The sequence below is a fragment of the Gallinula chloropus genome, assembly GCF_964237585.1.
Source record: "Gallinula chloropus genome assembly, chromosome: 12".
NCBI classification, from domain to species: Eukaryota; Metazoa; Chordata; class Aves; order Gruiformes; family Rallidae; genus Gallinula; species Gallinula chloropus.
In genome coordinates this window covers 15,540,768-15,568,465 of record NC_140097.1, presented here as the reverse complement: position 1 = coordinate 15,568,465, position 27,698 = coordinate 15,540,768, and the positions used below count along the sequence as shown (strand labels likewise).

Sequence of the window (27,698 nt, the reverse complement as noted above, 5' to 3'; positions counted from 1 at the left end):
GTGTGTGCGTGCAGGGACTTGTTCCTGGCCTATGCAGAGCACATGGACTGGTTCCAGCTCTGTTATCCCACGGCCAGGACCCATGAAATTAAAGAAGCGCCTGACTGGCCTGTTTGATCACCTCTGAAAATTCATCCCACAAGTCCCCTTCTCTGTCATACCCCAAAAGAGAGGTACTACCGAACCCCCACATCTCCCCAGGAGTAACCCACACTTCCTCATTAATTTTACCACCAAATATTATCCACTTATTTGTTACTGTGTCCTAAAGAAATTAAACGAGACGCTCATGTTTTTCAGCTGCAGTTGTGTGGAGTGTGCTGAGACCGAGCCATGGGCTTCTAGGTAAGTTCCCTCCTGGCAGGGCAGGCCAGTCAATTATCTCAGGGCTAGCTGGGACTAGTACCCAGCACTTCAAAGGAAGGTGCAAAAAAGCCCATGAGTAATAACTGCTGATTGTTTACCACATCCATGTGTGGTTTACTGTTTAATTTCTACCCAGTCTAAATTTAAGCAATGGTTTGAGCTCTCAAAATAAAGATCTTTTCTGCATCAGTACCACAAAGACTTCTGGTGAGCTACAGATTTCCTAAGTGATGAAACTCTTTTCAGTTAATTTCTCAGCAATTTTCCGCTCGGAAGTTGACAGTTTCAGTACTAAACTAAGGAAAGGTCAATGCTACTTTGAGGTAGCAAGTTAAGCAACGTATGAAAAAGTAAAAGCCAACACTTTCATGACAGAAAACACAAGACTCTAAACTTTATTATTACCCTTTTGTACAATTTGGTGTTTTGTTATGCTCTTGTATCCTTAGATATTAGGGTGAAAAAGGTGATTGAAGGGGAAATTATGCCACAAATATTCTGCAGCAAGAAAACCTGTACTGAGAGTAAGGCAGAAAAAGAACATCCAATACATCTGTGTGCTTGGACTAATCAGATTCCTTTGTTTTTCAAGGCAGCAGTTCTCAGACAGAGCACTGATGTGCAGTACCCACAGCACCAGTGTGGCCTCCATACAGAGTCCCACATCTGTCAAAAAAGAGCTGGGCCACAACGCAGTGGTCACCACAGAACTAGTGGGTATCTGAAAAAGGCAGAATGAACATGTGCTGAGTGGCCACAATGGTTCTACAACAGGCTGGCTCAATGGATGGAAGCAGAAAGCTGGATTTACTGTACAGCTGGATTACAGTGTCAGCTGGATTTAACACCTTGCTCAAGTCCAGGGACACAACCCATCTTAGCAGCTGCCAGTATTAAGCAGGTATCGATCAGCTCAAGAATATTCCTTGTTTTGTTACACAGCACAACACCACGGAACTGCAATACAAGCTGCGATGAGCACTGGGTGCCTTCACTCACCTCTTTCAATTCCTGGGCAACAGAATTAAGGCGTTCATTCTCAGACTGGGTGTTGGCAAGGACATTTCTGAGCTGCTTCAGTTCTGTCTGCAGCTCCATAACCTTCTTCATGTAGTACTCTTCCTTGGTAGCAGATTCTTGAATCAAGGTCTCTTCTCTGCTCTCTCCATCTGCTGCTACCTTCTTGTGGTTGGTATGGGCCTGCCCAAAAGCCTAAAACAGTCAGAAAACAAATCTTTTATTAGCAAACCCAAAATTCTGCGTAAGTAATTTCAATTTTAAATAGTTGAAACTATTAACTCTCATACCTCTCTGATGCAAAACAATGCAACCTTATCTTAACACTGTCCACTTCTAGGATCACACCTGTAAATGCTATCAAGAGGCCACAGCTTTTGAAAGTAACATGCAGCACTCAGTGTTTTGTGATGCACAAGATACTTACATAGAACCTCACAGAAACCCTCTCCGGAGGGATCGACTATGTATTGATTGGAGTCTGCCCTGAAAGCAAGACTTCAGTTTTCAACAAGACAACTGCGAGACCAGACACTTTTGTATTCTCATATTCTCTACAGATGGGTCAGACTCACTCCCTGAATCACTGAAAGCAGATTTAGTATTAGCAGCTTGTTCCATTTCCTAGGCTGGGAGCACACCTGCTCTTCCTGATGCAGCTATACCAAAGAAACACATCATCACTCTCAGCTGCTCATGGCTGGAGATTACTGCCCCCTCAAAACCTGCTAACCCAGTGCAGCCATACATGAGCTAGGTTAGCAGGGCTGCCTGTAACCAGGTTAAGCTGATGTGGGTCGTTCTGGCTGAAGTAGGTCAGCGGACGCTCACCCAACCAGCTCTGCTGCCTGTTCTTGGAGACGTCATCTCTAGCAGCATGCCAGAGAAGGGACTTAGAGGCAGGTCACAGAGATTCAACCTCTTCAGCACAGAATGCCTCTATTTAGACCTAACATTCTCATTTTTTACCTCCTCTTGCTTCTTTCTGGGAGTTTTCCTTCTGCTTGAAACACTATGAGGAGACACACCTAGCAGTGGTGCTCTTCAACGCAATGGCAAGCAGCCCATAGAGATCCCCCCACCACTGGACTGGAGCCTTTAAGAAACCCAACCGTGCCTTTTACTAAGAGATGTTATAAAGCAGAGAGTTTAACATTTAAGTAGGTATAATTTGTAACAGCCTATAAAGATGCACCAAAGTCACTGAGATTAAATAATGCCATCTCTTAGGTGCTGCATGTGTGCACATCACAATCCAATCCAAGGTGTATATGGAGCATTCAGATGCTGCAACATCTTTTGGGATGGCAGTGTGTCTATGGCAGGTTTTCATAGCCAACATTAAGAGCAGGCATTAAGCCAGGTCAAGGACAGATCAGCATCTCCTAAAACTCCTTGTCTAGTTACATATTACATTTCAATTAATCATGTTTTGCTGGGTCTTCAGAAATAACTGTCAGCGCTGACAAAATACCTGCTTTGAAGAGAAGCAGATTTAAGTATTTTATTACTTATGTATATTAGAGCAGGCACATTAATAGTACAGTAACTCTTGAATACACCAGGGCTGAGACAGATGACTGAATGTGCTAGCTCTGCCTACAGTTAAAGACACCAACATATTGCTCCTATCAGATTAAATTTTATTTCAGATAAGCGAGTCAGATACAGGAGACGAATATCCATCGAAGAAATTCTAGCCAGATTCACTGAGATGACCCAAGGGAAATTAAAAAGCGTCACATTTCAGACAGAAAGTAAAGCACCATCTGTGCAAGTCCTTGTCAAATGAGTTTCAACAAAGCAGCTTAAAAGCCTAATACCTAACATCTCCATAAACGTTAAAGGGATAGCAAAAAAACATGCAAGCTTGTCAAATACACTATTTTTTTCTCCATAAAGAACAGAGATCCACCTTTTATAGACCTGCATTTGTTACAGAAATCTGACACACAGAAAGAGACCAATCCACCCAGTGAGGTGGCAGAACCTTCTCAGTAGCAGGATGCCAAGACAGAGCAGGCTGAAGCGCAGGCTGCTCAAAGCCACCTGTGATCAGCCGGACAGCAGCGTCCAGGTCTGATTCAATCCCAGAACTCTAATACCATTCACAGAGAAATCCTTAAGAATAATGACTAATTTGCTCTTAAAACTTGCAAAGCAGATGCCAGGCCTTGGGTTTCTTTAACAACTGAGAAGATCACTGTATTGCAGAAGCCACTAGTGACAGGGAACATGCGAACACAGACAATGACACAGTGAATAGCACAGTGGGTGAGGGGAGGGGGGGGGGGGGGGGACCAGGGGAGAGGGGGGGGGCTTTTAAATTTTTTTTTCTTAATCCAATATCCTGTCTTCTACAGAAGCTAATGCCAGATGCTTCAGAGAAAGGTGCAAGAAACCCCATAATCTCCCAGAGTTAGGGCCTGCCTTAAGCTTTGAAGCAGAATGCTTAGTGTAAATTCGGAAGAGCTACTAACATTTAGTTACCAGTGTAAAAGATTCACTTGTTTTTCACCGGTTTGTGCATTTTTGGCCTCAAAATCCTACAGCAATAAACTTCTGTACTTTAAATCATGTTCTTACACAACAGGTTTTTTTGGTCAGATTATAGATTTCCCATATTTTCATAGAAAAAGAACATATTTTGTTCAGAGACTTGAAGATGTGCTGTATTTCCATGATTCACTGTCAATCGTTCACTGTTTTTAGAGACCTCCTTCACAACCCTCCTCTGTTTCCTTGTGAAGATGAGTTCAGCAAGTTACCTTTACTCTTTTTACCTGCCATAAGACAGTCAGTCTCCCTTTTTGCAAACTGCCTTTTATTAGGGCTTGTCCCAAATGACAAGACTAACCCAACAGGAACCACAGATGTCAGCTCACAGAGGCCAAATGCAGAAACCAGCTTGTGGACTGCACTTACCAAAGGATGCTGCAATTCTTTGTGGGCCCCTATTATTTCTGCACAGCAAGGCTGTTATTTGGTCTCAACCACCAAGCTTGTGAAGTTTCAGCAGAAAGCCATTAGTGTGATAGTATTACTGTCCTGGGTCAGGAAGGTGGGTACAGAACCACAAGTAAGCGGACTCTAACAATAGGCAGAACACAAGAAACCTTCTGAAAAGACATGGCCATCAAGACAGGCAGCCTGCAACAGTTCCATCTGTCTGGATTTATAGGGGAGCACTTAAGGAGCACCTCCTTTCTAACCAAGCTTCATTATCACTCTTATATGTACTTAGAAATGACCTCATACATTCATGCTACAAGCCATTTTTATAATTGCAACAGCCTGTGTGGAACAGGAAATTTAACTTTAATAAAATTGTGCAAAATTACAGGGCAATGCAATTACCTTCCATAGCTATAGCCCAGGCCTGTTTCAAATCAAGCTATTAAAAGGAAAACTGACTTTTTACCTATATGCACAGAACCCATAAACCTTCACATAGCCCGCAGTCCTGCATCTACACATCCCCTTTTGCTTCACCATTATATAAAGCACAAAAATAGAAGTCAAAGTTACTCAGCTCTTCCTCCTCTTCCAAAACCTCTATCTCTATTGACTAAAGTACCAAAATAGGGAAGAAAACTGATCACTTATGTAAGAATTACACTCTTATGTAAGAGCTATACTCTTTGGAGTATCTCTTCACAAAAGAATTTTTGATAGCTCATCTGCGCATACCTCGCTGGACACGAAGGCTGCAAAGCATCATGTTCTGCTAAACGGCTGCCTCAAGGAATTACAGGACACTAATATTAGGGAACTATCACTACTTCCAGGTTTTCCAAGGTCTGGTCAAAAGCAAAATCAAAGAGTTCATGAACCAAAATGCTATCTTGCTGTTTGCTCAGCTAGAGGCACTCACTGGAACATTGAAAAACCCATTATACTGATGGACAAAGGTATGATGAGCTTCCAACTACCTCTTCATGAGAGACAGATTGAAAACCCTCCTTTGGTTTTAACATTATCTGAAAGTAACTGAAACCAATTTCTACCCCAAAGTCACACAACCTCAAATTCTGTGCAGTCATTTACCTCTGAATCAAGTGAACATGAAACACTTCCCAGCAAAGGTTCAGTTACGTGGTGCAGGACAGTGTAAGGCAGCAAGGAGTACACACCAAGCCCCAAGAAATGGTGCTAACTATTTGTTATAGTTAATAAGCTGTTGTCAAAGCCGTAGATCAACTGAAAGTCTGACAAGTATTCTCTTGTTGAGCTGCCATTGCCTACCAGCCGTACCAGTACACGTGGTCTTTCAGCCCTCCTCCTCCAAATACAAAGGAATGATGCCCAAAGGCAACCCTGAAGCTAATGGGATGTTTACCATAATGAGCTGATGAAGGTTTACCAAAATACATATCATCAACCAAAATGCTATTAAATCAACTTTCATGTTAGCAGCATTACTGACATCAGCAGATTCAAAGCAATTACAGACCACATGTTATCGTACTCTTGAGTAGCTCAGAAAATCTGACTGGCAAGAGTCAAGGATATTTCTACATGTTTAATCTTCAGTCAATGATGTCCTAAATCTAAAGACTACAAAACTCCCCACAGTAATTATGTATGAAAACAGGAATTTGGATGGCAAATGGATAAGGTAGACTTGTCCATTAACTGTGCTGTTCTATAAAACAGTCAGAACCAGCTCACTTCAAATGAAGGATCAAACTGCCTTTAACTCAGGTTTAAAGCACCAGTTTCCAAAAGACAGATTTGGTAAAAAGTGAAAGTTTCATCTAGGTTTGATAATTACTCAGATTCATATGTGTATTTTCCAGTAGGAATCTGTTCTCAATCTTCTTATAGATGAGCAGATAGTTTTGCATGAAAGCTATCAGACTGAAAGAGGCTTTTGTATAGAATTCCAAGCTTTGAGAAGATGGTATTGCTGACTCCTTGAAGATGAGCATACTTGGTAAGCTATCAAGTACTTCTTAACAAGACTGTTAGGATTTTAAACCTAGCCTTTATTAGAAAGTTCCTTTGTGTGCAGATATTCCCTGATCACATGAAACGTGACAGATCTCTGAAACACACTCGGGATGTTTCAAATGTCACACCTCCAAGAACAGCCGCTGTGATACAAGAGCGATGCAAAAACTTGATCTCAGTCATGCCCAAAAACAAGACCCTAACAAACCTCTTAGAAATCCACCTTTGTTTGCCTCTTTCTTTGACCTGTCACTCCAGACCTCCTCTTAGTCACAAGTAGGTCCTAAGAATCATGAAGTTCACCTGAAGAATGCTGGTTATGCTTCTAAATTTTCTGGGAATTCCTGAACTAGACTGCTGGAAGAAAGAAGCAGATGGAGGTGACACTGGGAAGAGCTCTTTCTGAGCTCAAGTAAACCCTGTACAATCTCAAATCCACTCCAGACTTCTGCAAAAAGTTGGTGTCATGAAGTTCTGCAGCAATGTGATGCTAACCCAACTGAGGGGGCACTGGGGGTTGCACTATATCCCCTACTTAGGCACTGTTTGTATCTGTCACCTTACCAACCTTGCAAGTTGAGGCGCACGTTGAATTCTCATTCAGCAAGAATAGAAAGGCAAAGAAAGGGCCTCAGAGCTGCTTAAAGCAGAGGCACCGACAAGGAAAGAGTCCAAAAAATTTCTTCTACCACCTCACTGAGCCTACTAACACCTCCTCTTCATAGACAGGACAATAAAGAATCGATCTGTTGTTTCTGAAACAAGCTGTTTCATCACACTGCTTGTTGGAAAACAAACCAAGCCACCCCAACCACCTCTCACACACCGATCGCTAACCCTGGCCAGCGGAGTGCCGAACAGCAGCAGAGAGGGGAAAAAGCATTAAAGCCATTAGCAATTTTAACATCTACTCTGTAATTGCTTAAAACCCATGTTTACATATACTCATGAAGTGAAAGCATTGCAAATTTAAATACATCCTTCTCAGCCTACAAAAATCCTAACACGGGCACAGCACTAGAAACCCCACTACTTGTAGCACTTTTACAGGAACACTTGCCAAGGGTATTTACAGCATTTAATTGGCTTTGACACTGTGCTCAAGTTCATTGGAAAACAGGTCCTAGGAGGGCGTGGAGGGAGCCAAGGTGCCCCATGCATCACCCTATCATCTCCTGGGCAGGTTAAGGCTGGGAGCTTGCAAGCCAAAGGTCTCTGTGTTTTAATACACCCTCCTCCTGCCCAGCATTCAGGGAGATTACAACACCTCACTCCCACAGCTTGTCAAAAACATTCAATCTTTCTTCAATAAACACAAGTTTGGAGCGTTTCTATGATTCTCCTCTCCATCTGCAGGTAAGAGAGCAGGGTAGATGCCCTGGCAAACAGGGACAGTAGCACATTCTCCTGTGAATAACACCTATGCTGCCACATTCTCATACTGTGCACCAGTTGTTTCCTTCAGTTCCAGGGCAAAGAAAAACCAGATAAGGTAAGATTTGAGTAAATGGTAAGTTTTACCCTGTGCACAGCTCCTGCTTGCTTGCAGTCCTGGGCACCAGAGACAGACACCCTAATGGGCTCCAAACACAAATTCCCACAAGAGAAGGTATGTGCAAGCAAGCAATCCTGCATCCCAGTGACAGAGCTGGACCATATGTCAAGACTAGAATCGAGGACTCGGGAGTCAGACAAACTAAATCACCTGAAACTGCTGGGGCCATAATAGCCAATGCTGTCCTTGTTGGATTTACCATTTTTCACAGTATTGGGTAAATGGGTGCCTTTGCTACTAATAAAAGAGTGCACTTCCTTCTCTTATAACCCATGAAAGCAATGATGCCCAGCCCTGACATCCCCCGTTGACAGGTGGGGTGCTACCTCCAGAAGTCCTGGGTTTTCACAAAACCCTCACAAAGTGCATTATAAACAGCATCTGGATTACAATCCATCCAGCACCTACAAGCTCCAGCTCGCTTTAGACGTGACAAAACTCTAGTACTGCACCTTTCAGGATTATATACCTCAGAGGCCAAGACTTCTTTTCCCTGCTACAGAGAACCTAAACCCAGTGGTCCCCAACCTCCCTTTGTTCCCCAAACCACACTGTTCAAGCTGCCTTCTTTGTCCTGGAGGTTATTTTGCCATCTTGAGGGGTCAAGATTGCTTTATTCACATAAATACAAAGCTAGGAAAGCAGACACAGTTATATGCTCTCTGCTTATCACAGACTTCCAGCCAGCATTAACGTCTCTCATACAAGCTTTGGATAAGATCAATGGCATATAAAAATTTTAAGTCTCAAGACATTCCTTGCTATCAATACTGAATTTCAAGGATGTTTTCCTGCTTATTCCACAAACCTGGTGTGATAACAAAAAAGCAAAGGGATGAAAAAAGTCCAAAGATTAATTTTTCCTTCCTGCCAGTTATCTGTAACTGAAAGTGCCATTGGGGAGAACTAGCACTGCAATAGAAAAGAAAGAGAAATGCTACCTTCAAGTGAATGTTTAACCACAAATCCTTCAGCTGAATGAGAGTCGAGATGTTAGTAATGTACTTGCAGTAAAGCAATTATTAACATTTTATAGGCAGCTTGAAATGTGCATTTCTGAAGTGATTGCAACAGCCTAACAGGTAAAGAAAGGAAGAGACAAGTAAGAGATTATAATAAACTGCTACAGGGCATAGAATCAGATCACTGGGATGAAAGTATCAGCAAGATAACAGTCATTTCTGCACATAAAACACAGAAAAACTGTGCAAGTCTAGAAGCAAAGGTCAAGACATTTAGAAAACGCTGGTAAAGTTCAGACCTTGGGGCTCAGGATGGCTCCAGCTGTCAGGAGTTGCTACCTTGTGCTGGCAGCATAGCTCAGCATCTTGCTTTTCCAGATGCTGATTGTTGGTGGAAACACACTGGACTAAAGTTGTGACAGATCTGATTCAATATGGCAACTTATTCATCCTCCCATGCCCGCTCTCACACCCAACAGCTATGTTAGGTTTTGTTTTGTTAGTGACTAGTTGCTCTTCAAATCTCATACAAAGTGCCACGCAAAAGCAGCCCAAACAAAACCCAAAAAAACCCAGGCACTAGAGAGAATGGGGCAGGGGGAAATATAAATTGAGCCACCTACCCTGCAAAGAGGCTGATGGTGACAGTGGCTGCTGAAGGGCACTGTCTGCATGAAGTCTCCTGCTCTGTCCCCACCTCTTCCCAGCCTCTAGCCCCTCTGTCCCTTTCCCAACCTCCCCCTGCTCCCTTTTTGTGATTTGGGAGAGTTTAACCTGTACAGGGCAGCTTTACCCTCAGAAGTACAGACTGCTGCTTTTCTGAAGAGCTGTGTGCCAACCCAAATTGCAATTTCAGTTTCAATATGCATCAGTTTATTCCAAAAAGCATCCCTCATCAGGGGGGCTGGCCAGGGAACAGCCAGCCTAGAGTGCCCCTCACAAGCCGTGTACAAATAGTACCGTGCAGGGCTGGTATTCTCCTCCCTCTGTGTGAAAATTTTCGTGTTTTGCTCTGCTCCTAGCAACTTCATTCTAATTATCAATGTCTCATCAACATTAAAGTAATCAGGAGATGTTAATATGCATCAGAAGATTCATTAGCACTAGAAGCCATTTGAATTTTTGTTCATGTTTCTGCATTGTCAGTTGGAATTTAATTACAAAAATTTAACACCAGTTCAGCTCCTAATTCTGTCTGCTTATTGGATTCAAAATTAAACCTGTTTTCCATGGCTTCACCAAACATTGCACATTTTTCATAACAAATTCATTTATGGCCATAATGATCTTAAATAATGATAGCAAAGTGCAAAACCACTTTTCTGAAGAGACTGACACATCTGTACAGGGAACAAGGAATTTAATAAAAGGAGGTATTAAATTCCTCTTGTGCATTGCATTCATACACTTTCATTTTAAATTTTCAAGTGGCCATTAGTGCATTCTCCAATAAACAGACCAGTGCTTTAACAGCTTCTCAGCACCAGACCCGTATCAGAAACCTTAAAGCTGCACTGCAGCAACACAAACATTTTCATGTGTTCCCACAAACATCATAATCCTTTGAGCATGACCTAATCCCACTGACTCAGTTCCTTGCAGGTCCCAGTTTCTTCATCTGGTGACCAGTGCTGACACCAGCACTAGCATGATGGAGACGGTGGATGGATGCGCAAGATGCTCATCCCTCCTTCCAGCACCAAACAGCTCAGCTCTGGGTCCAAACCTCTGGGTCTTGCATTGCATGAATTAGTCCTGTGCAGGCTTCTCTCTGTTCTCCTTGGAGGTAGAGAGCAGCGTGACAGAAGTCAGCAGTACAGTCCCCCCCCCACCCACAAAGCACCAGCCACAGCAGACCATGGGGGATGCTGTGGCTATGTCAAGAGGAGCACAAGTCAGGAGGGACAGGCTGGCAACAGTGTGGTCAAGCTCCAGCACGCTGTCACCTCCAGCTGAGCCAAGCCAGTGTGATCATCACTTACACAAGATTTAACAAGGTTTCAGGTTCAGCCGGAAGAAACGCCTTATAAGATCACAATGTTCTCCTTCACAGATTAGAGGGACATTCCACAGATGATTTAGAGGGATTTTTTTTCCCCTTGGTGGTAAAATCACACTGGACCCTGTATATTTAGTGTTTTACTGCTGGGTGGAGAGATCTGATGATAGAAATCTAATTTAGCCTATCAGTTTAGTTAGCTAGACACTGAAATTGTATTAATTTGCACAATCCAGGTGGCTAAGTGCAATTGTGCCTAAATCAGTAGCTAAACAGCAACTGTTACAAGAGCTGTGGCCAGATGTTGGCCACACTGGACACAGCTGGGAAGGGACTGTAGCCTCCTCTCCTGCCTCAATAAATACTTCTTTGATAGGACCCACTCCCCACAACCCCACCCCACCAAAAAATAAAGAGAAACAAATCCGTGGCATAAAACACAGGCCGAAGGCAGGCAGAGGAAAAGGCTCAGAGCAACGCAGGAGACACCTCACTTAAAATCACCAGCATATCACTTCTTTTTGTTCACAGCAAGAGCGCTCCATTCCCACTGCTGCTGCGATTGGGTATGCAGGATCCTCTTACAGCCCTGAGCCAAGGAGCCTAGAGGCTCCAGAGGGATTACTGAAGCTGAGAGTTTTGGCTTCAGGTGTGGAAACCGCTGAAGCAGCTAAGAATCGGTTTACTTCCCAAGTGAATTCATGCGAAAAGGTATTAACATGACAGCTCATGAGTCAGGAGATTTAGAGACGTACACAAGACCCAGCACGAGGAGCTTCAGCAGCAGCATCACTTTCTCCCAACAACCTCAATCTGCAAATTCTTCTTAGCCCTTTCAGTTCCTGTCCCTCCGTTCCCTCATCCAGCACTGAAGCTTGGACTTACTAGCATGCAAGTGTTAGAAGTGGGACAACCTTGCACAGCCAACTTGGTGTCAGCTGAGCAAGGGCAGGCAGCAGCCAAGGCATAGTCTTCTCATAAAGCCTTCATCCCCAGATACAGCTGACAGCTGCTTGGAGAAAACAAACGAACAAAAAACCCAACAAAATCCCCAAACCCATAATGCAAAAATTATAGCAAAAAAAAAGGGTGACGATTGTAGTGCAAAACAACAGTGTCATAGGTGTTTTCTGTGGTTTTTACACAAAAAGAGTAATAGCCAGATGGTTCAGGGCTAGAAAAGTGCAAACTTAAGAATTTTCTTTTCCTCGCCTAAAGAGAGAAACTAGAAATTTCTTTGGAGATTTGTAGCTGTGCTCCTTCAGCACCAGTTCCCCACTAGTCTCAGACATTCAAATCGCTGTCTCAATTTCAAAGCTTTCACGATAAGGACACTTGCCCACACCAAATTCATCCCTTTGTTTCACACCTCAAGGTCACACACAAAGCATGAAGCAGCAATTATTTCTGGGTGCTCCTGACCCATGGTGAAATTTCTTGGGCTGTCCCATTAACTGTCCAGTTAAAATCTGAGGTGGCTCCTATCTTCTTCACGGTATACCAATAAAACACCCTGAGGGGTAAAGATTGCTGTTGTCAAACACCTACTTAATGTATCACCTCACAGAACAGCCCTGCTAGCAACACAGGGATAGAGCAACAGACAAGGAGAAGAAAGAAGCATCAGCTATTTTAAACCACCCTTAGATTTACCACATGTCCTGCTGAAACTGCACCAGAGGGAAGAGGCAATGGGAAAGGTGTCCAGCCCTCTCCCCGGGGTTGCTGGTGGGGCACACAGGAGGCTGGTTGTAGGACCACCCATGCAAACAGCCATCAGCCTTCATGGCAAGGGTGGTCCCACAGACTGTGGCAACCCAACCTGTGTGGCAAAAAGACTGGCCTGCAAACGGGTCAGGCTGGTGTGCAATTCATAGAAGCTTCCCCTAGGATTCATCCCAGCACTCCTAGCCAGCAGCTCGGTGCTGTCACAGAATCTAGGATTAAAAACCTGCACACCGACTGATCACACCGTGACACAGACACCCAGGTACAGCTGGCACGGGACTGCAGCAGCTGTAACGTACGCTACACCGAGCACCAAGCACTGCCACACACTTTATGAAAAGGCTGGTGGATTTTATGCAAGATAACAGACTTCAGGAGGAATAAGCACCTCCAAGATGTCACAGGAAAGGAAAGAGTTAGTAAGTTCATACTGCAGACTTCAGTACTTCAGGTCTGGTTCCCGAGAGAAGACCTGCATGGTCAGTGCTCAACACTGAGCTAGAGAAGGGTCTCTCCTCTAGCTCAGGTTGCCCAAAGCTCCATGCAACCTGCCCTTGAACACTGCCAGGGAGGGAGCACCTACTGCTCAGTAGAAAAGTTACAGCCCATTTTTCATGGGGGAAACTGAGGTACAAAAGGTTGAAGGCCTTACCCAAGGTTAAACATCAATCACCATGAAGGAATTAATAAACCCAAAGACTTCAGAGTCTCCTGACCAGGCAACCTTCAACTTCCTTACTCTGTCTCCGTGCCAGCAAATATCTACATCAAGAATCTATTCCTGCTGGCACATTTTATCACACAGCAGTATCTAACTAATCTGCCCACTCCTGGCTAGCACAACACTCAACAGGCATCCTGTAACATGCAGAAAAGGTGATGTATCAAGGAAGCACAAAACAGGTTTATTCAAAATTAAATCAATAGTTTAAAAAAAAAAAAAAAGAAATCTCAGAAAAAAACAGGGAGGAAGGAGTCACTCAATCTGACAATAAAACTAGTAACACAGAACATTACTAGCAATCCAAATCTGGACGCAAACCAAAAGGGCCCTTTCCAAAATAGCTTGATAAAGAACTGCAGAAAAAAAAAAAAAGGTATTTTCTTCTCACACACCCCCCATCTGTGTGACCTAGTTCAGTCCCATCTCATTATTTGCTTTTGGTGTCTTTTATTTGTCTTCTTTGTTCATCAAATCTGTTGAAGAAGAGAGAATGAATTAGACAATGAAGACAGGAGGGTGATTTCACTTCAGAGGACTAAAGGCTGCCCAATAACATGACACCACCAACTCACACAGAACAAGATCACCAACGCAACTCTAACCCAAAATTAGTGCACGTACAGAGTGGGCCCAAAGGAACACAGAGGAAAATCCTCCTATGCTGGTAACGCTGTGTTCAGGTACTGCCTCTCCCAACCAGGAAACACACAAGCTTCAGCTGTCTTCCCAAAAGACATTACAATTCTCCATCCTTATCCCAATTTTCTCTCTCCTAAAGATTAAAGGTAACATGTCAGGAGTGGGCAACAAAAAAACCCTGCACACCAAAGCCAAAACAAAACCAAAATGCCACCACAGCAAACACCCTTGCTCCTAAAACCTCTTACCAATATTAAATGTGGAATATAATTTTTGCAATTGCTTCCCTTCAGACCGTCTTTGTTAAGTAAGAAACTTAAGTATTAACAGCTATTAGTCTCCAGGAGACTGGTTTTATTCCCAGCTCTTCAGTAAACTTTCTCAAATGACTGTTTGGACAGCCATTTCATCACGTTCTGCTTCAGTTTCCTGACCTACAGTAGGGTAACAACAGCCCAAATGCCCAGTGAGCTACAGGATAGTGGTAACTTTACAAAAAAAGGGCATGATCGCAATAACCAAGTTCTGGTTTTATACTTCACCTACTGCTCTCTCCCATTGTATGAAGAAACAGTGAAACCAATCCAAGCACTAGTCCAAAACCATATTTATTTCAAGAGGAGATTTCTACAGCCAACACAGAAGGAAGGACAAACTTCATCTGCGGTAACGCCCTAACATTTTTATGCTTAGCAGCAGCTTTCAAAGGCAATCCTTGCATTAGTAAATCTTCTTCATATAACTTTGATAAAAACCTCCAACAGCCAGGAAAAACAATTATTTGTGGGCTTCATAAGACATGTCAGAAGCCTGTGCTCACTCCTGACTTGCACCCCACGTCTTTACTAGTATTTCCCACATATTTCCATACTATCACATCCCTGGCCAAAGGCAATCTTTTCAGAATCATAATCTGCAGAAGGAGCAAATTTACATTATTACCCCCAGAATCAGATGACGGAATGGAAAGTAATTATACAAGAGTATTTTTTGCATTCCCATTTGATCTTCTGTCCTCCAAACAGCACCACTATGCTCATGAAATCCAATTCATTGCTGCATTTCTATTCACAGGCACACACACCACCACCACCCTGTCCCCAAATCCTCAGACAATTACTTCAATAACCAATTTTCTAAGATTAAAGGGTAATCTTCAAAAGTGTTTGATGGGTTTGAAAAAACATAATGAAAGCAGGATCAGACCAAGACCATGAAGTATGCTGGCAGCAAACTATGCAAGTCCTGCCCAACTACACGTGCCCTGGAGTGGGGCAACCCCATCCCATCAAACTCTGTCAGCAAGAGAGGGCATGGCTGCCTGCTACAGCCTACACACCCAAGCGTGCATCTCCTTCTGTAGCCTTCTCATAAAGGAGTCATGCAGGGAAAATAGGGCACTGGTGTCCCTTGAGCTCATTTCTGCTCAAGTGACACCTATGCTGTTGATGCACATCCCCCAGCAGCGTTACCCCAGCTGAGAGGCACATTCCTCCACATTTTCTAGGCTGCACAATCCAGCCACACGTGATGCTGAAATGTCAAGCAGTGAGGGGCAGCCTTTAATAAATGCCACGCTGCCCTTTTCTCTGCAGTGAGACACTGCTATATGAAGCTAATTGTACTCAACAGATGAGCCAGCATTAGGTATTAACCCTTGCTTGCACTCACCCAGAGATGTTTACAGGCTGAAGCTTGTTATCACAGTCACATTATGGTGCACAGCACAAGCAGGCTGGAACACGCACAGTGTGTTCCTCCAAGAGGTGTGTTAAGAAGAAGAGGAATTAGTTTCAAACTCACTGAATCAAAAAGCAGGCACAGATACAGGAGAAAGGGCATGTAACAGAGCTTGACTGAAAATAATCCCTTGCCTTTCTGAATACAGTTTGAAAAGCACAGCGATGCCCATATGTGTGCGTGCACCAGGACAGCAGTACCACTTACACAGAACCACTAAACACAGAAGTGCTTGTTCACAGTTTGAGCACTCTAGGAGATGCATTTCAGCTTCTTCTCTGATGAAAATCAAGGAGAATTTGCAGAAACCACCCCCTTTTAAGAGACTATCAATAATGAAAAAAAGGGGTTTATCCATCAAAAATTAAATGGAACCCAAACCCTCAATTAAAAAAAAAGGCACAGTTAATCAAGTTTTTTTATTATTATTCAGTAAGGATAAAAGATGGAGATTCAAGGCTTCTCTCCCTTCAGAAGGCTTTGTACTGATCAGCAGAGAACACCACGCATCCCATCCACCTCCAACTACAGGCAGGGAAAGGTGCCCAGGTGCCAAGGCTCGCCTTTGGTGTCAGCGAGCACTGACAGCCCTGCCAGGTCTCATTACTGACAGCCCTGATTCCAAGGGGAGGGATTGGAAAGTTGGAGTTAAACGCCAAAGGGCACCAGTCACAAGGCATTTCATTCATTATTGTTCCTCCTGCCTGAGGGATGGTGGGAATTGCCCTCACCCCAGCACCCTGCCCCTGATAACATGAAACAGTTTTGTTCCACATCTCATGCTACAAAATCAGCACTCCTGTCCTCCCAAAATGTGTTCTCTGGCACTCACCACACTACTGACATCAAAAAAAACATTTTCTGACTGTGTGGATCGTTTCCTCAGCTCCCAGTGTTCTACCCTTGGGACAACCAGCAGGATGGTGCCTCGTGGCCACATCAGACCCTGCTGCTGCCTCCACTATTAGTCACCATCCCGAAAAGGCCACCCAGCCAGCACCACTTCAAAGCTTGTGAACAACTGGCTGAGCAGCAGCTGCTTCAGTTCTCAGCAACTGCAACAAGCATCCACCCAGGGCGTGGGGTGGATTCTGTTGGGGTTTGTTTCGTTTTTAAGAAAAATTACTGTGGCTGTAGCAGGGAAGGAAAATTAGAAGGCCCCAAATGCATTTTGCTGAGCTGAAATTAGAGAGGAATAGCTGTGCTGGTGCTCATACATTTGTGCTTTCTTAGAAATAAAGGACAGAGTGTCAGGGCAGAGAGGTGAAGGGAAGCAATACAGAAGTTAACACAACAGCCCTTCTCTCAGGGCAATTTCAAGCCTGATGGGTGAAGGAAAAAAAATAAAATGCTATCCTGAGGCATCTTTGTGTCACCATAACAGATCAATGAGCTAATGGTCTCGTCTGCCGACGTCTGCACAGCTCAAGGCTGGGCCTCAAAGACTGACAACACTGTAGACGGAGGTATGTGGGGTAAGGAGCTAATGTGCCTCAAAATGAGCATTTCAGAGCAGAAGAGACTACAGATTTCCCTTCGCCACCCACTGGGGTATCAAAACACAGTGAAATCTTTTTGCAATACCACGTTGCAGAAATTTTGAAGGTGAATTGCTGACTTGGAAACCATTCTGCTGAACGGGATGGAACGCGTTATTTGTGGAGGTCAGCTCGATGCTGTTAAGCAGAAAGCAGGCCAACAGGGCTTCCTCTCACCCTGCCGTCATGGTTTAACCTGGCAGGCAGCTAAAACAGCCACATGGCTGTTTGCTCACTCCCACCCCCCACAGTGGGATGGGGGAGAGGACTGAAAAGGAAATAAAGTAGTAAGACTCACAAGTTGAAAGACAGTTTAACAGGACAGAGAGGAAGGATTATACCAATAAACTTGATAAAAGAATATATAAAACAGGTAGTGCACAGCACAATTTCTCTCCACCTGAAACTGATGCTCAGCTAGTTCCTGAGCTGCACTGACTCTCAGCCCACCCCAGTTATGTACATTATACGGTAGGGAACATCCCCGGGGCCAGCTGTCCTGGCTGTGTCCCCTCCCAGCTTTTGGGGTGCTCCCTTCTTGTCAGGGCAGGGTGAAAAGCCAAAAAGCCCATGACTGATTGGCAACTAAAAACATCCTGTGTTATCAATGGTATTCTCATTATAAATCCAAAATGCAGCACTGCACCAGCTGCTAGAAAGAAAATTAACTCTACTCCTGCCAAAACCTGGACATCTGCATATGAATCACAAAGTGACTGCAAAGATGTTATGAAGAATAAGTAGTGTCCTGTTAGACTGCCACTCTTCTGCAGGCACTTGAGCTGAGCAGCCATCAGGACTGACATAAATTATAGTGTAGAAATCTGATGCAGATATTACCAACAAAGCATTTTTTTTTCAACTTAAAGCCAAGATTTTCAATCTTTTAATATTACACTAAATCTGTCAGATGACCACAAAGCACAAGTAGGTAAAATCCTGAGAAGATACATATATATATTAGAAAATGCCTATTTCTTCTTAAAATGTTACCTCTTTAAAACTCAGCAGAATCGTACTGAAATTACTTTGTAACAGACAATGTAGGGTTATCTTAAGTACATGTCTCAGCCTTTGTTATAAAAATTCAGCGAATAGAAAACTTCATCAAGTGCCATCAAACACAGATACCCACTGCTGTTCAGCAAGCACCTGATCAATAAACCAGTGGAAACTGATAAGCACATCACGGAGATACGGCTGCTGGCAGTATTGCCCTCCTTCAACCTAAGCACAGAACTTGACAAGGAGACAAGTATTAACTAACATTCAATACCATCAGCACCAGCATTCTGATTGTGAGGATATGCTCCCCTTCTCCCTTCTCCTTACAGCCTGGCTCACTTTGAACTGAATGCCAGGAAGCACATAACAGGACAGCCAAGGGCTACAACTTGCTCTGCAGCTGATGGCTAACTGAGCATCCAACAGAATCCACACTATGTAAATGTGACTGAGTCAGTTAACTTACTCCAAGGAGCTCTCCTGCACACCAGGATCCCCCCTTGAGCAGGGACACCTCTGAAGATTATTGCTTGAGGGTGAGAGAATCCTTATCACACTAGATACTCAGTAAGTGAACTGTGAAACTAAGAATCTTAGCTAAGTGATACAGAGGGTTGATTGCATATGTATCTATGTATCTGTCCTGTTCTCTATGCAGTAAATAACCAAGTGGACCTTGTTAAATCAGTGCTGCATTTACCACAAGTTTTATGTCAGTAACTTCTCTGTAACAAGCAAAATGCATTCACTCAACACAGCCACGACACTGCCCCCCACCATCCATGTGCCTTTCTGCTCTTTTACATTTAGCCTTATGTATCATTCCATGATGCTATTCCCAGAGAGTCAGCTAAAAACTTTTACAATGAGATAAAAGAAAAATCAAATGAGATTGTGGTCCCCCAAGCACATATGACTGTATTTAAAGTTACGAGGAGTTATACTTAGCTGTTGTGTCCTTCACATCAGACCAAAATGGAAACAGTGTAATTGCCCTCCCCCCCCTCCCCCCAGCACACCCTATTCCCCCCCCCAAAGAATCTTTTTTAACATCTGCAAACAGTTTGTCTCCAGTCTGGGGCATATGCAGCAAGAATGTGTGTGGCCCTGCTAGAAGCAGGCGTGACTGATGGCAGCCTCCATCCCCAGCCAGCACCAGCCTGCTCACAGCCCCAGCCCTTGCTCAGAATGTGGGCAGCCGCTGCGTGGGTGTCAGTACGACCACGCAGACCGCAGGTCCTCATTTCTTCCTCATCATCACGAAAGCTCTTGCATTTCCACAAGTTTAGGAACAGGCCTTTCTCTTTACTCTCCAGGGGCCAAATACAAACCTTGGCTAAGCAGCAGGACAACACAGACTCACAACCACCAGCTCACCTGTGGTCCAGGACCTACAGGGAAGCCATGAGGCCTTTCAAAACAACACGTCACTTCCTGTCATGCCAGCCCACCCTGCGCACGACCACCAAACTCATCTTCCAAGAGCTGACACGCTGATTCGCACACACTCCACAAAATAATCCAGCCCTTGATCTGGCTTAGATGTTGCTAAAATAATGGTTTGTGCTTTCTTTGGTGGAAGCCCAATTAACACACAAAATAATTCTAGCTTGTGTTTCTATAGTTTTGTGATTTGAGCACGATTAGTCCTTCCGGAGCATCACAGCAGCATGACTCTGCGGTAGAGCTCACTCATCCTTAGGTGTCTGTTAAATAACAAGCTGCAATTGTGAGGAAACACAGTGACACTGCAGAAATTCAGTTATCAGGCTCATCTACTCCTCTGAAAGCATGCTGAATGTCCTTCAATGTGATGAGTCAACAATCCAGAGAAGCTGCTGCAATATTTCTATAGTCAGCATAAAGATACAATACATAATACCTCATTCTCACACAAGAAAGATTACTTATTAAATATGAACAAAACCCACTTGCACAACTGACGTTTAATTGCAGAGTTCTCCAAGGTCAACCAAAAATTTAAGTCTACACTGAGTGAATTGCTCCTTGGCTCAGCATCCAGCCCTAAGAAATTAGGCTTAACCTCTCTCTCACCTCCTCTGCCCCAGCAAAGCATTTGCAGTTAGAGAACTGAGAAGACTATTGTTTTAACTGGGAGCACGTTTGAACAGTTAGGGATAAGAATAAGCATCCTCCACTCACTCGGGTTACCCAGCATTAGAAAGGACCACCCAGATGCACAGAACACTGTTAGCAGCCCTGTTCCATTTGCTTCAGCACAGAGACCTACTGCGCTGCGGAAGGATATACTCCCCAAGAAGCAATCTTTTATCTATACAGCAAACAGCATGAAGTCCTGAAGTAATGCCCGTGTCACTTTCTTTAATGCAATAGTTAATGGGCATTAGCATCTTCTTGTGCGAGGAATCCTCCTGAGAACAACGCTTGCCTGCTGAGTGGGCACCACCCACTTCAGAAACAAGAGGAAGTAAGTCACATCCTGTAAACATCTTTTAATGTAAAGCTCACTGCCCTACTGCTGGTTGAACAGGCTTCCTCGGGTATGGCAGTAAGAGGCTTTGGTGAACAAACCCTGGTCCAATGAGGAGTCAGAAATACAGTCAGACAAACACAGCCCAGCACACAGACACCTGCTAGTTGTCAGTGCTAGAGCAAACCAAAGACATGAGACACTTCAGGGGAAATAAAAGACACCTCAGTGATTAAAAGTGTGCTTAAGTATTCCAAATAATTACTCTGAAGTAGTAAAGGAGATTAAATGATAAAGTTACTGTGGATGTTAAATTTACCTGTGCTCACATGAGCTCAGCTGAGAGCTTACCTTGCACACAGAAAGCTCCACAGAGCCCAAACCCACCAGTCAGCATTTCTGGTCTTGGTGGTCTTCAATCATTCTGACATGTGCAAACAAGACTGCACAAGGCGTGTCATCAAATACACCATTAGGAGGGATTTCTGCACTACAAAAGCAGACCTTTTCTCGTTATCTTAATAGCCTTTTCATTAAAAACTCCTTACAGCTGAACAGGAAATTTATTTTCCACTTGGCACTGGGCAAATGCCCAGAGAATTTTATCCAACCACAGCCGCACAATCTTTTGTGTGCAGCCAGTACCATATTTACATCAGACACCAGGTAGGTCTCTCAATTCCGTTTCACATTTTCTGCCTGCAGCCTACATCCAGGCTTCCCATTGAATGACAGCAAATCCTCCTTGTTGCCCATCATGGCTGAATGTTGTTTAAAAAAAAAAAAAACAAAAAACCAGACACAGAAACATTTGGGCTTCTATTTTAAGGTCTGAGTTAAAAAAAAAACAAGAAGAGAGGGTGAAAAAACACCTCAGCCTTGTACTCATCACAATTTTTACAGCCAGCAGAGAGCAGCTGCGACAGCAGAGCCAGCCAGGTCACTGGTGTGCACCACTCCATCTGCAACACGCAGCCCAACCAATGCCCAATGCGGCTACAGGCAGTGAACGCTGTCGGGAGCACTTGGCACCACGCTCAGATGTCAAGCTGCTGGTGCTGTCGCTGACAGGAGTGACTCAAGGGCAGGCTTCTTCCACAATTTAAAAAAAAAAACCTCACCAAAAAAAAAAAGGGGGGGAGGGCAGGGGGTGCAGGACAAATGGATTTTGATCTACATGACTCCATGGGGCACTCTGTGGAGGAAAGAGCAAGATTAGGGAAGAAAGAACTACAAACTACAGGAGAAACCCAAGCGCCGCTGCATTACCTAAACCCTTGCAAACAGGAAGCTGGGGCTTCCTCTCTAGCCACATCCCACCACCAAGCCACACAGAGGAGGAGGAAGCAGCCCCATCACTTGACATACCAAACACGCTGGTAGCTATTTTTACATGGCCCCCTCAGGGTTACAGCAGTTGTTGCTTATTTCAGAGCAGAATACCAGTCAGCGAAAAAAAGAAACAAGACACACTCTTCTTGCTGGCAAATGGAAAGAGCAAGAGCTTTTGCTAAACCAGACAGCACAAAAGACAGACCTGCACTGGATCACACAGACACTGAGGTTGTTACGGTTGATCCCATCGCTTTGTTCAAGCTCAATCCAGACAGCATCCAAAGGGGCTGTGCCCAGGCCCAGTTACCCTGGGATGCAGCCATGTCAGAGCTCTGAAATCTCCAAACTCTCAGCACACTGCATCAGCAGCAAAGCAAGTACCTACTCTTCGGACATGTAGTATTTCTTACACTTCATGATTCAAGTTCATTTTTGTTTTCCATCTTAGAATCAAACACAGTCTCTCCCCAAACTACACAGTACTATGGGCTGGGCTGCTCTGGCTCCTCTTTCAAGTGCCATATTGTTGTAGTAATTAGAGAACATCTGCAATTACTATAATCAGAAAGATTCCTGCTTGCTTTTTATACCCCTGGGCTATTCCTTGAATAGCTAGAACGTAAATACTTACTCTATACTATAAATTTATCTCAAAAAAAAACCCAACCCCAAAACATCACAGCAGTTTCACATTCATTTTCCTCAGTTTTGTGGATACATGGCTGCTGTATTGCCAGACACCTATTCTCCATCTCCCTGAGGAATGATAATCAGGTACCTGCTCACCTTGCGTACAGACCCCAGACTTTATCACAGAGCCCTCCCGAACAATAAAGATGTGCACATTCGACACCAAATAACAAGAGGTGGCTTAATTTCTATTATCACACAGGCAACCACAAAAAACCCAACCTTCCAGAACCAGGCTTTGCTCATTAGCATTGAGCTCTTCAGTTATTATGAACAACTGCCAACTCTGTAGAACTTTAAAGACTTGTTCACTAACATCAAGACGCTTCAATACGCCGATGAAATCAACAGCAACACAAGCCCATTCTTTTATTTCCTTGACATGAAGGCTTCAGCACCCTGACAAGTAGCTGCATCAGGAGCCACAAAATTACAGAGGAAGCAGGAACAAAAGGCATCCATAACATTACCCACCTTGCCTTTCCAAAACAAAACATGAGGTCAGCCTTGCTCTTTGTGAATTCCCAGTGGATGTCAGAGCCACACATTAACCAGTTCTGCCATGGGACAAGGAAAGGCAGTTTTCTCTGCCTACTGAGTAATTCCAAAGTGTCACAGGCACAATTCAAGGACCTCTGTAGTTCACTACTGACAAATACCATTCCTGCCATTTCCAGCCATCGCTGCTGGCTCAAAAACGCAACTTTAGAACAAAGTGTTTCCGGTTCTCACTACCTGCCCTAAATTTTACACCTAGGCCTTAAGTCCTGTTTTCATTTACAGAATGTAAGTGGAAGATGGTGAAGATTTCAATTGATTGTAGTACAGAAAGACACACAGCATACCAGAAGAGATCCCTAGTGTTCATACATGCTACACAGTCAGATTCCGTTTGTATCACAGAAAGAAACAAGCAGTCAGTACATTCAAAAGATTTCCCAGACTTCAAAATATGCCATTCAGGGAGTGATTTCTTGCCACTTTTTTGTACCATTGCAGGTTTTAGGAAGACAACTTAAACACACCCAGAAACCTCACTCAATACACATGCTAATTTTTTTCCACAGTCAGCGCTAAAAAAAAAAAAAAAAACCAAAACCAAGTCTTCATTCTTCAGCTCTTAATGAATTTAACAAGCATCATGTGCTGTTTAGAATTACAAAAAATTACCACGTGCAGGCTGTGAATGCAGAGGTCCTGCTGCTATGAATTACAGATCCCCATTCAAAGCATCCATCCTTCAGTGCTTGCCAGTCATGCAGCTCCACAAGGCCCTGGTGTTTAAAACACAGAGCATTCCTCAAATTAGGGCTCTCCAAACAACTGAAACCAGATTACTTTGTAGACTCTTGCAAGCCCTTTGGCCAATTCATTTTTCTTCAATTAGATCTAAATTTAACACAGTGGCTCTACAAATTTTCAGTTTATCTATTGCCCTTCAAGTACAGAGCTCTCCTCACAAGGCTTTAATCTAACAAGTGCACACACACAAAGAAACGCCAGTGCTAACACAAGGGAATCCTCACCAGCACAGCCCTGCTGCAAAAGCAAAGCCGAAGCGATGAAGCCACCCGTGACAGCATCCAGCTCATGCTCTGCACATGGGGTGCCTGTGGTAGTTGTCCAGGCTGACCATGGCGAGAGCAGCAGCCACATACAGCCCAGAGACAGGCTTCTTGCCCTTCTACATCCTCCTCCCTGAGAACACAGCAGAATGGCACTGATCCAGATGGACTGCATTAAGAAATCAAAGCTTGGTATTTTATATACCCTGCTGAACTGCAAAGGAATGAGGTTGGAAATAGAAAATGGGTTAGAGTAAGAATACAGGTGAGGCTACAAGCAAAACACAAAAAACATGCTGACATGTCCACGGTACAGAAAAAGGCTCTGTAAGTAGGTATTTCTATTTATGAAATATAGCTACACCAGAAATAACCTTGTGCAACAGCAAGCAGCTGGCAACCATCAAAGCACAAAGACCCTCAAAACCAGTCCTGTGGTCTTAAGCCCCTGATAAGAAAAAAAAAAAGTGACAGACAAGTTAACATAGAAACAAGGAAATGGGGAGAAATTAAATTAACATCAACAGATTCACAGAATTCCATGACACCCTTGATTTCAGGAGAAATTACCCAGTCCGTGCCAGCACAAAGATCACCAGAGCTATCATTATTCCTAGCAGCCACTTTCCAGAGCTGCTCCTCCCCATATTTACAAAGGGGGGCTTATCTTCCTGAAGTTCAGTCCCATAAATACAAACAGCAAATAGTAGAAGTGACTTCTGGCACTTCAGCTGGAAATAATTGGTTCTTGCTCAAACTGCTCTAAACACCATAATTAAACTTAAGAGAAAAAACAGATCCCATTCCTCAAAAGTGTCTAATTTCTCAGGCAAATACAACTTACACTGTGTCTGCACGAGCTGCATGGCAGTTAGCTCATCTGGATACTTCTCCCTTCCACCAAAAGATGTCAGTGGGGAAAAAAAAATAAAATCTATCTTCTCAGTGGCTTTCCAAATCCCTTTTACTCTTTTATTAAAAGACAGACCAGTCAGAGCAGCCCATGCATTGGGGGTTCAAGTCCAGAGTTTACTCAGCACAGTTTTAGATGGACGTGACTCCAGATCACACGAGTAAGATGGTGCACACTGTCCATCCGACAGGCTCCTATGGCAAACACCACGCAGCTGGGACTGGCAGTGAGGACATGGCAGTTTGACTCCCAGCAAACCAGCACCCCTTTCGTTGCCACTGCTATGTAGCTGACTATGAAAATGTGATTGAAGGACGGACACAGACAAGGATTTACACATTCCCATCCACATCGGTGGGTGCCCCAAACTACAGTCAGGGAAGTACACTGCAGAAGAACAGCGAGAGGACTGACGTGTAAACTGCTTTTATAAGGAGTGAGGCATGGTCTAAGCTTCTACCCAAGAGCAACTACAGCTCCAAGAAAACGGAAAGCCTCTTACATTTTTTCAGATTTTTTAAAAGAACAGTTAAAAACACAGACTTTATGGGAGCTTTTGGTGTTTTTCCCATACAGGAGCTTCTCCATTCACCAGGACAGACGGATTTAAGCTTTTCCCAGGGGAGGGGAGGAAGTGAGGGAGTCTCCATTTGCAAGACAGAGCTACCAAGAGCAAGGAGACTCCTTGTCTGGCTACCTCATCACACCACCACCAGTGTCTGAAATCAGGATAAACTCTGAATTCTCCACACTGGATGTAATCTATGAAACCAAAAGATGGCCTATGAACAAGATCTGTTTCTGGATTAAAAAAAAATTCAGATGAATTGTAATTTAAAATATAAATAAAATCAAACCCCAAAATGGACCTTCAGAAAGAAAAACCAAAAAGCACCTGAACAGTCAGTAGTCTGTCCTTGTCAGTCATGAGCAGCAAGCAACAGGAAGGAGTCAGGAAGAGCTGTCTTCAGACTGCAAATTAGTTGTACACAATCACAGACTACTGAAAACAGACCATAACTATCTAAAATAAATGACTGAATGGTAACAGGACAAAAGCCCAGTTATTTTTGGTAATGCCAAAGGGTGGGTATTTTAGTTAATTAAAACTATAAATAAAACTCATGTATATTTTTAAATTATTTACTGAACTGTAAAGTGCCTCAACAGAAAAGGAAACCATTAAAAACAAAAACCAATCTTTAAAGTTAAAATATGCATCTAAACTTGCAGGATTCCAATCAGAAGAGGGAATTGTCAAACTCTCCAGAGAATTGCTCAGCAGACATTTAATACATGCAATGAGCAGATTAACTATAGTTAGAAATCTATGAAAAAATAGACCATTACAACATGCTCCAGAAGAGCGTCTTGAAAAATCTTTTGTCTTGGGAGAACCAAGCCAAGGTCTGAAACCTGAAATGGCTGTAGTGCTACAGAGGATCCAGGGAGGAGCAATGAAGATGTTCAGATAGCAGGATGGATTTACACAGTGAGACACAGAAAAGACATTACAAAGGAAAGGAGTGGATCAAGCTTTGGCAATCTGTTCAAGATTAACAAAGGCAATAATAAAGTTGTTACTTTATCCCAAAGCTCCAGGCATTCAAAAATAACAGGCAGTAAATCAAGTCTGTGAATTTTAGGAGTCTTTGAAAGCAGGTCACAGCTAGAACTCCTAAAATATCTGGTAGAATACATCTGTTCATAGCTAAGTCAAAAAATATATTTTGTATTTCATTAAGGAATTAAGTTCTAAGATGAGTGAGACTTTGTACCTACATCTCATGAACTGATTTTCTCCCCTCTACAGACAAATTTAAAAATAATTACATTTGTGTCATTATTTCAGGAGATAATCTCCTTTTTGCCACCATGGATAATTGCTTCCAGCTGTAAGGAGGAAGTGCTACTTACGCAGAGCCAGTATGACTGCACATCCAGTGTGTAAAGGTGCACACAACTGTGGTTTGTGTGGCAAACAGTAAACACAGCCCTCATGAGAAACCTGAAGTCCTGACTGCATATAGCTGATCCCAAATCACTTGTTAAACTACACAAGACAGAACTACATGCATGGAAACCCATAAAAAGAGCTAAGGGCTAAGTTCAGACTGTCTCTTCTTTAGCAGTACTAATGAAGTGACAGCAAAGTAGTGTTCAAAAATAAAATGGAAGTATTTTCCTTCCCTTGAATGGATCTCATTTGATTTTCTTGTTCTTGCAGGTTCAGCACATCCCTGATTTCAGCAGAGCAGGAGGCTGTAGCAAAGCAGAGCAGCAGGAAGCAGTCAGGAATGTTTACATTCCTCAGCAGTGCTCTCACTGACTTCCATACCCACTAAAAAGAAACAAATGTCATTAGCAACTTTAAAAAACCCCACAAAACCAAAAACACACAGGCAATTTCATTTTGTGTTTTGGACACACGAGGGAACTTCATTTTTCACCACTGCAGGACAGGGGATACCTGTTAAAGAGTGTCACTGTACCTCCAGCCCAGAAGTCTTTGACATG

At 43.4% G+C, this 27,698-nt stretch overlaps 1 protein-coding gene across 2 annotated transcripts in view; it reads right to left on the bottom strand.

The window, feature by feature from the left end:
• BICD2 (BICD cargo adaptor 2) overlaps positions 1 to 27,698 on the bottom strand; it is a gene marked incomplete at both ends in the record, with an annotated part of 82,993 nt that overhangs the window by 34,960 nt on the left and 20,335 nt on the right. For both annotated transcript variants that reach the window (XM_084269419.1, XM_084269418.1), the window contains one exon: positions 1,366 to 1,578. In XM_084269419.1, the coding sequence (XP_084125545.1) occupies positions 1,366 to 1,578 (213 nt within the window). The remainder of the gene's footprint in view (positions 1 to 1,365; positions 1,579 to 27,698) is intronic.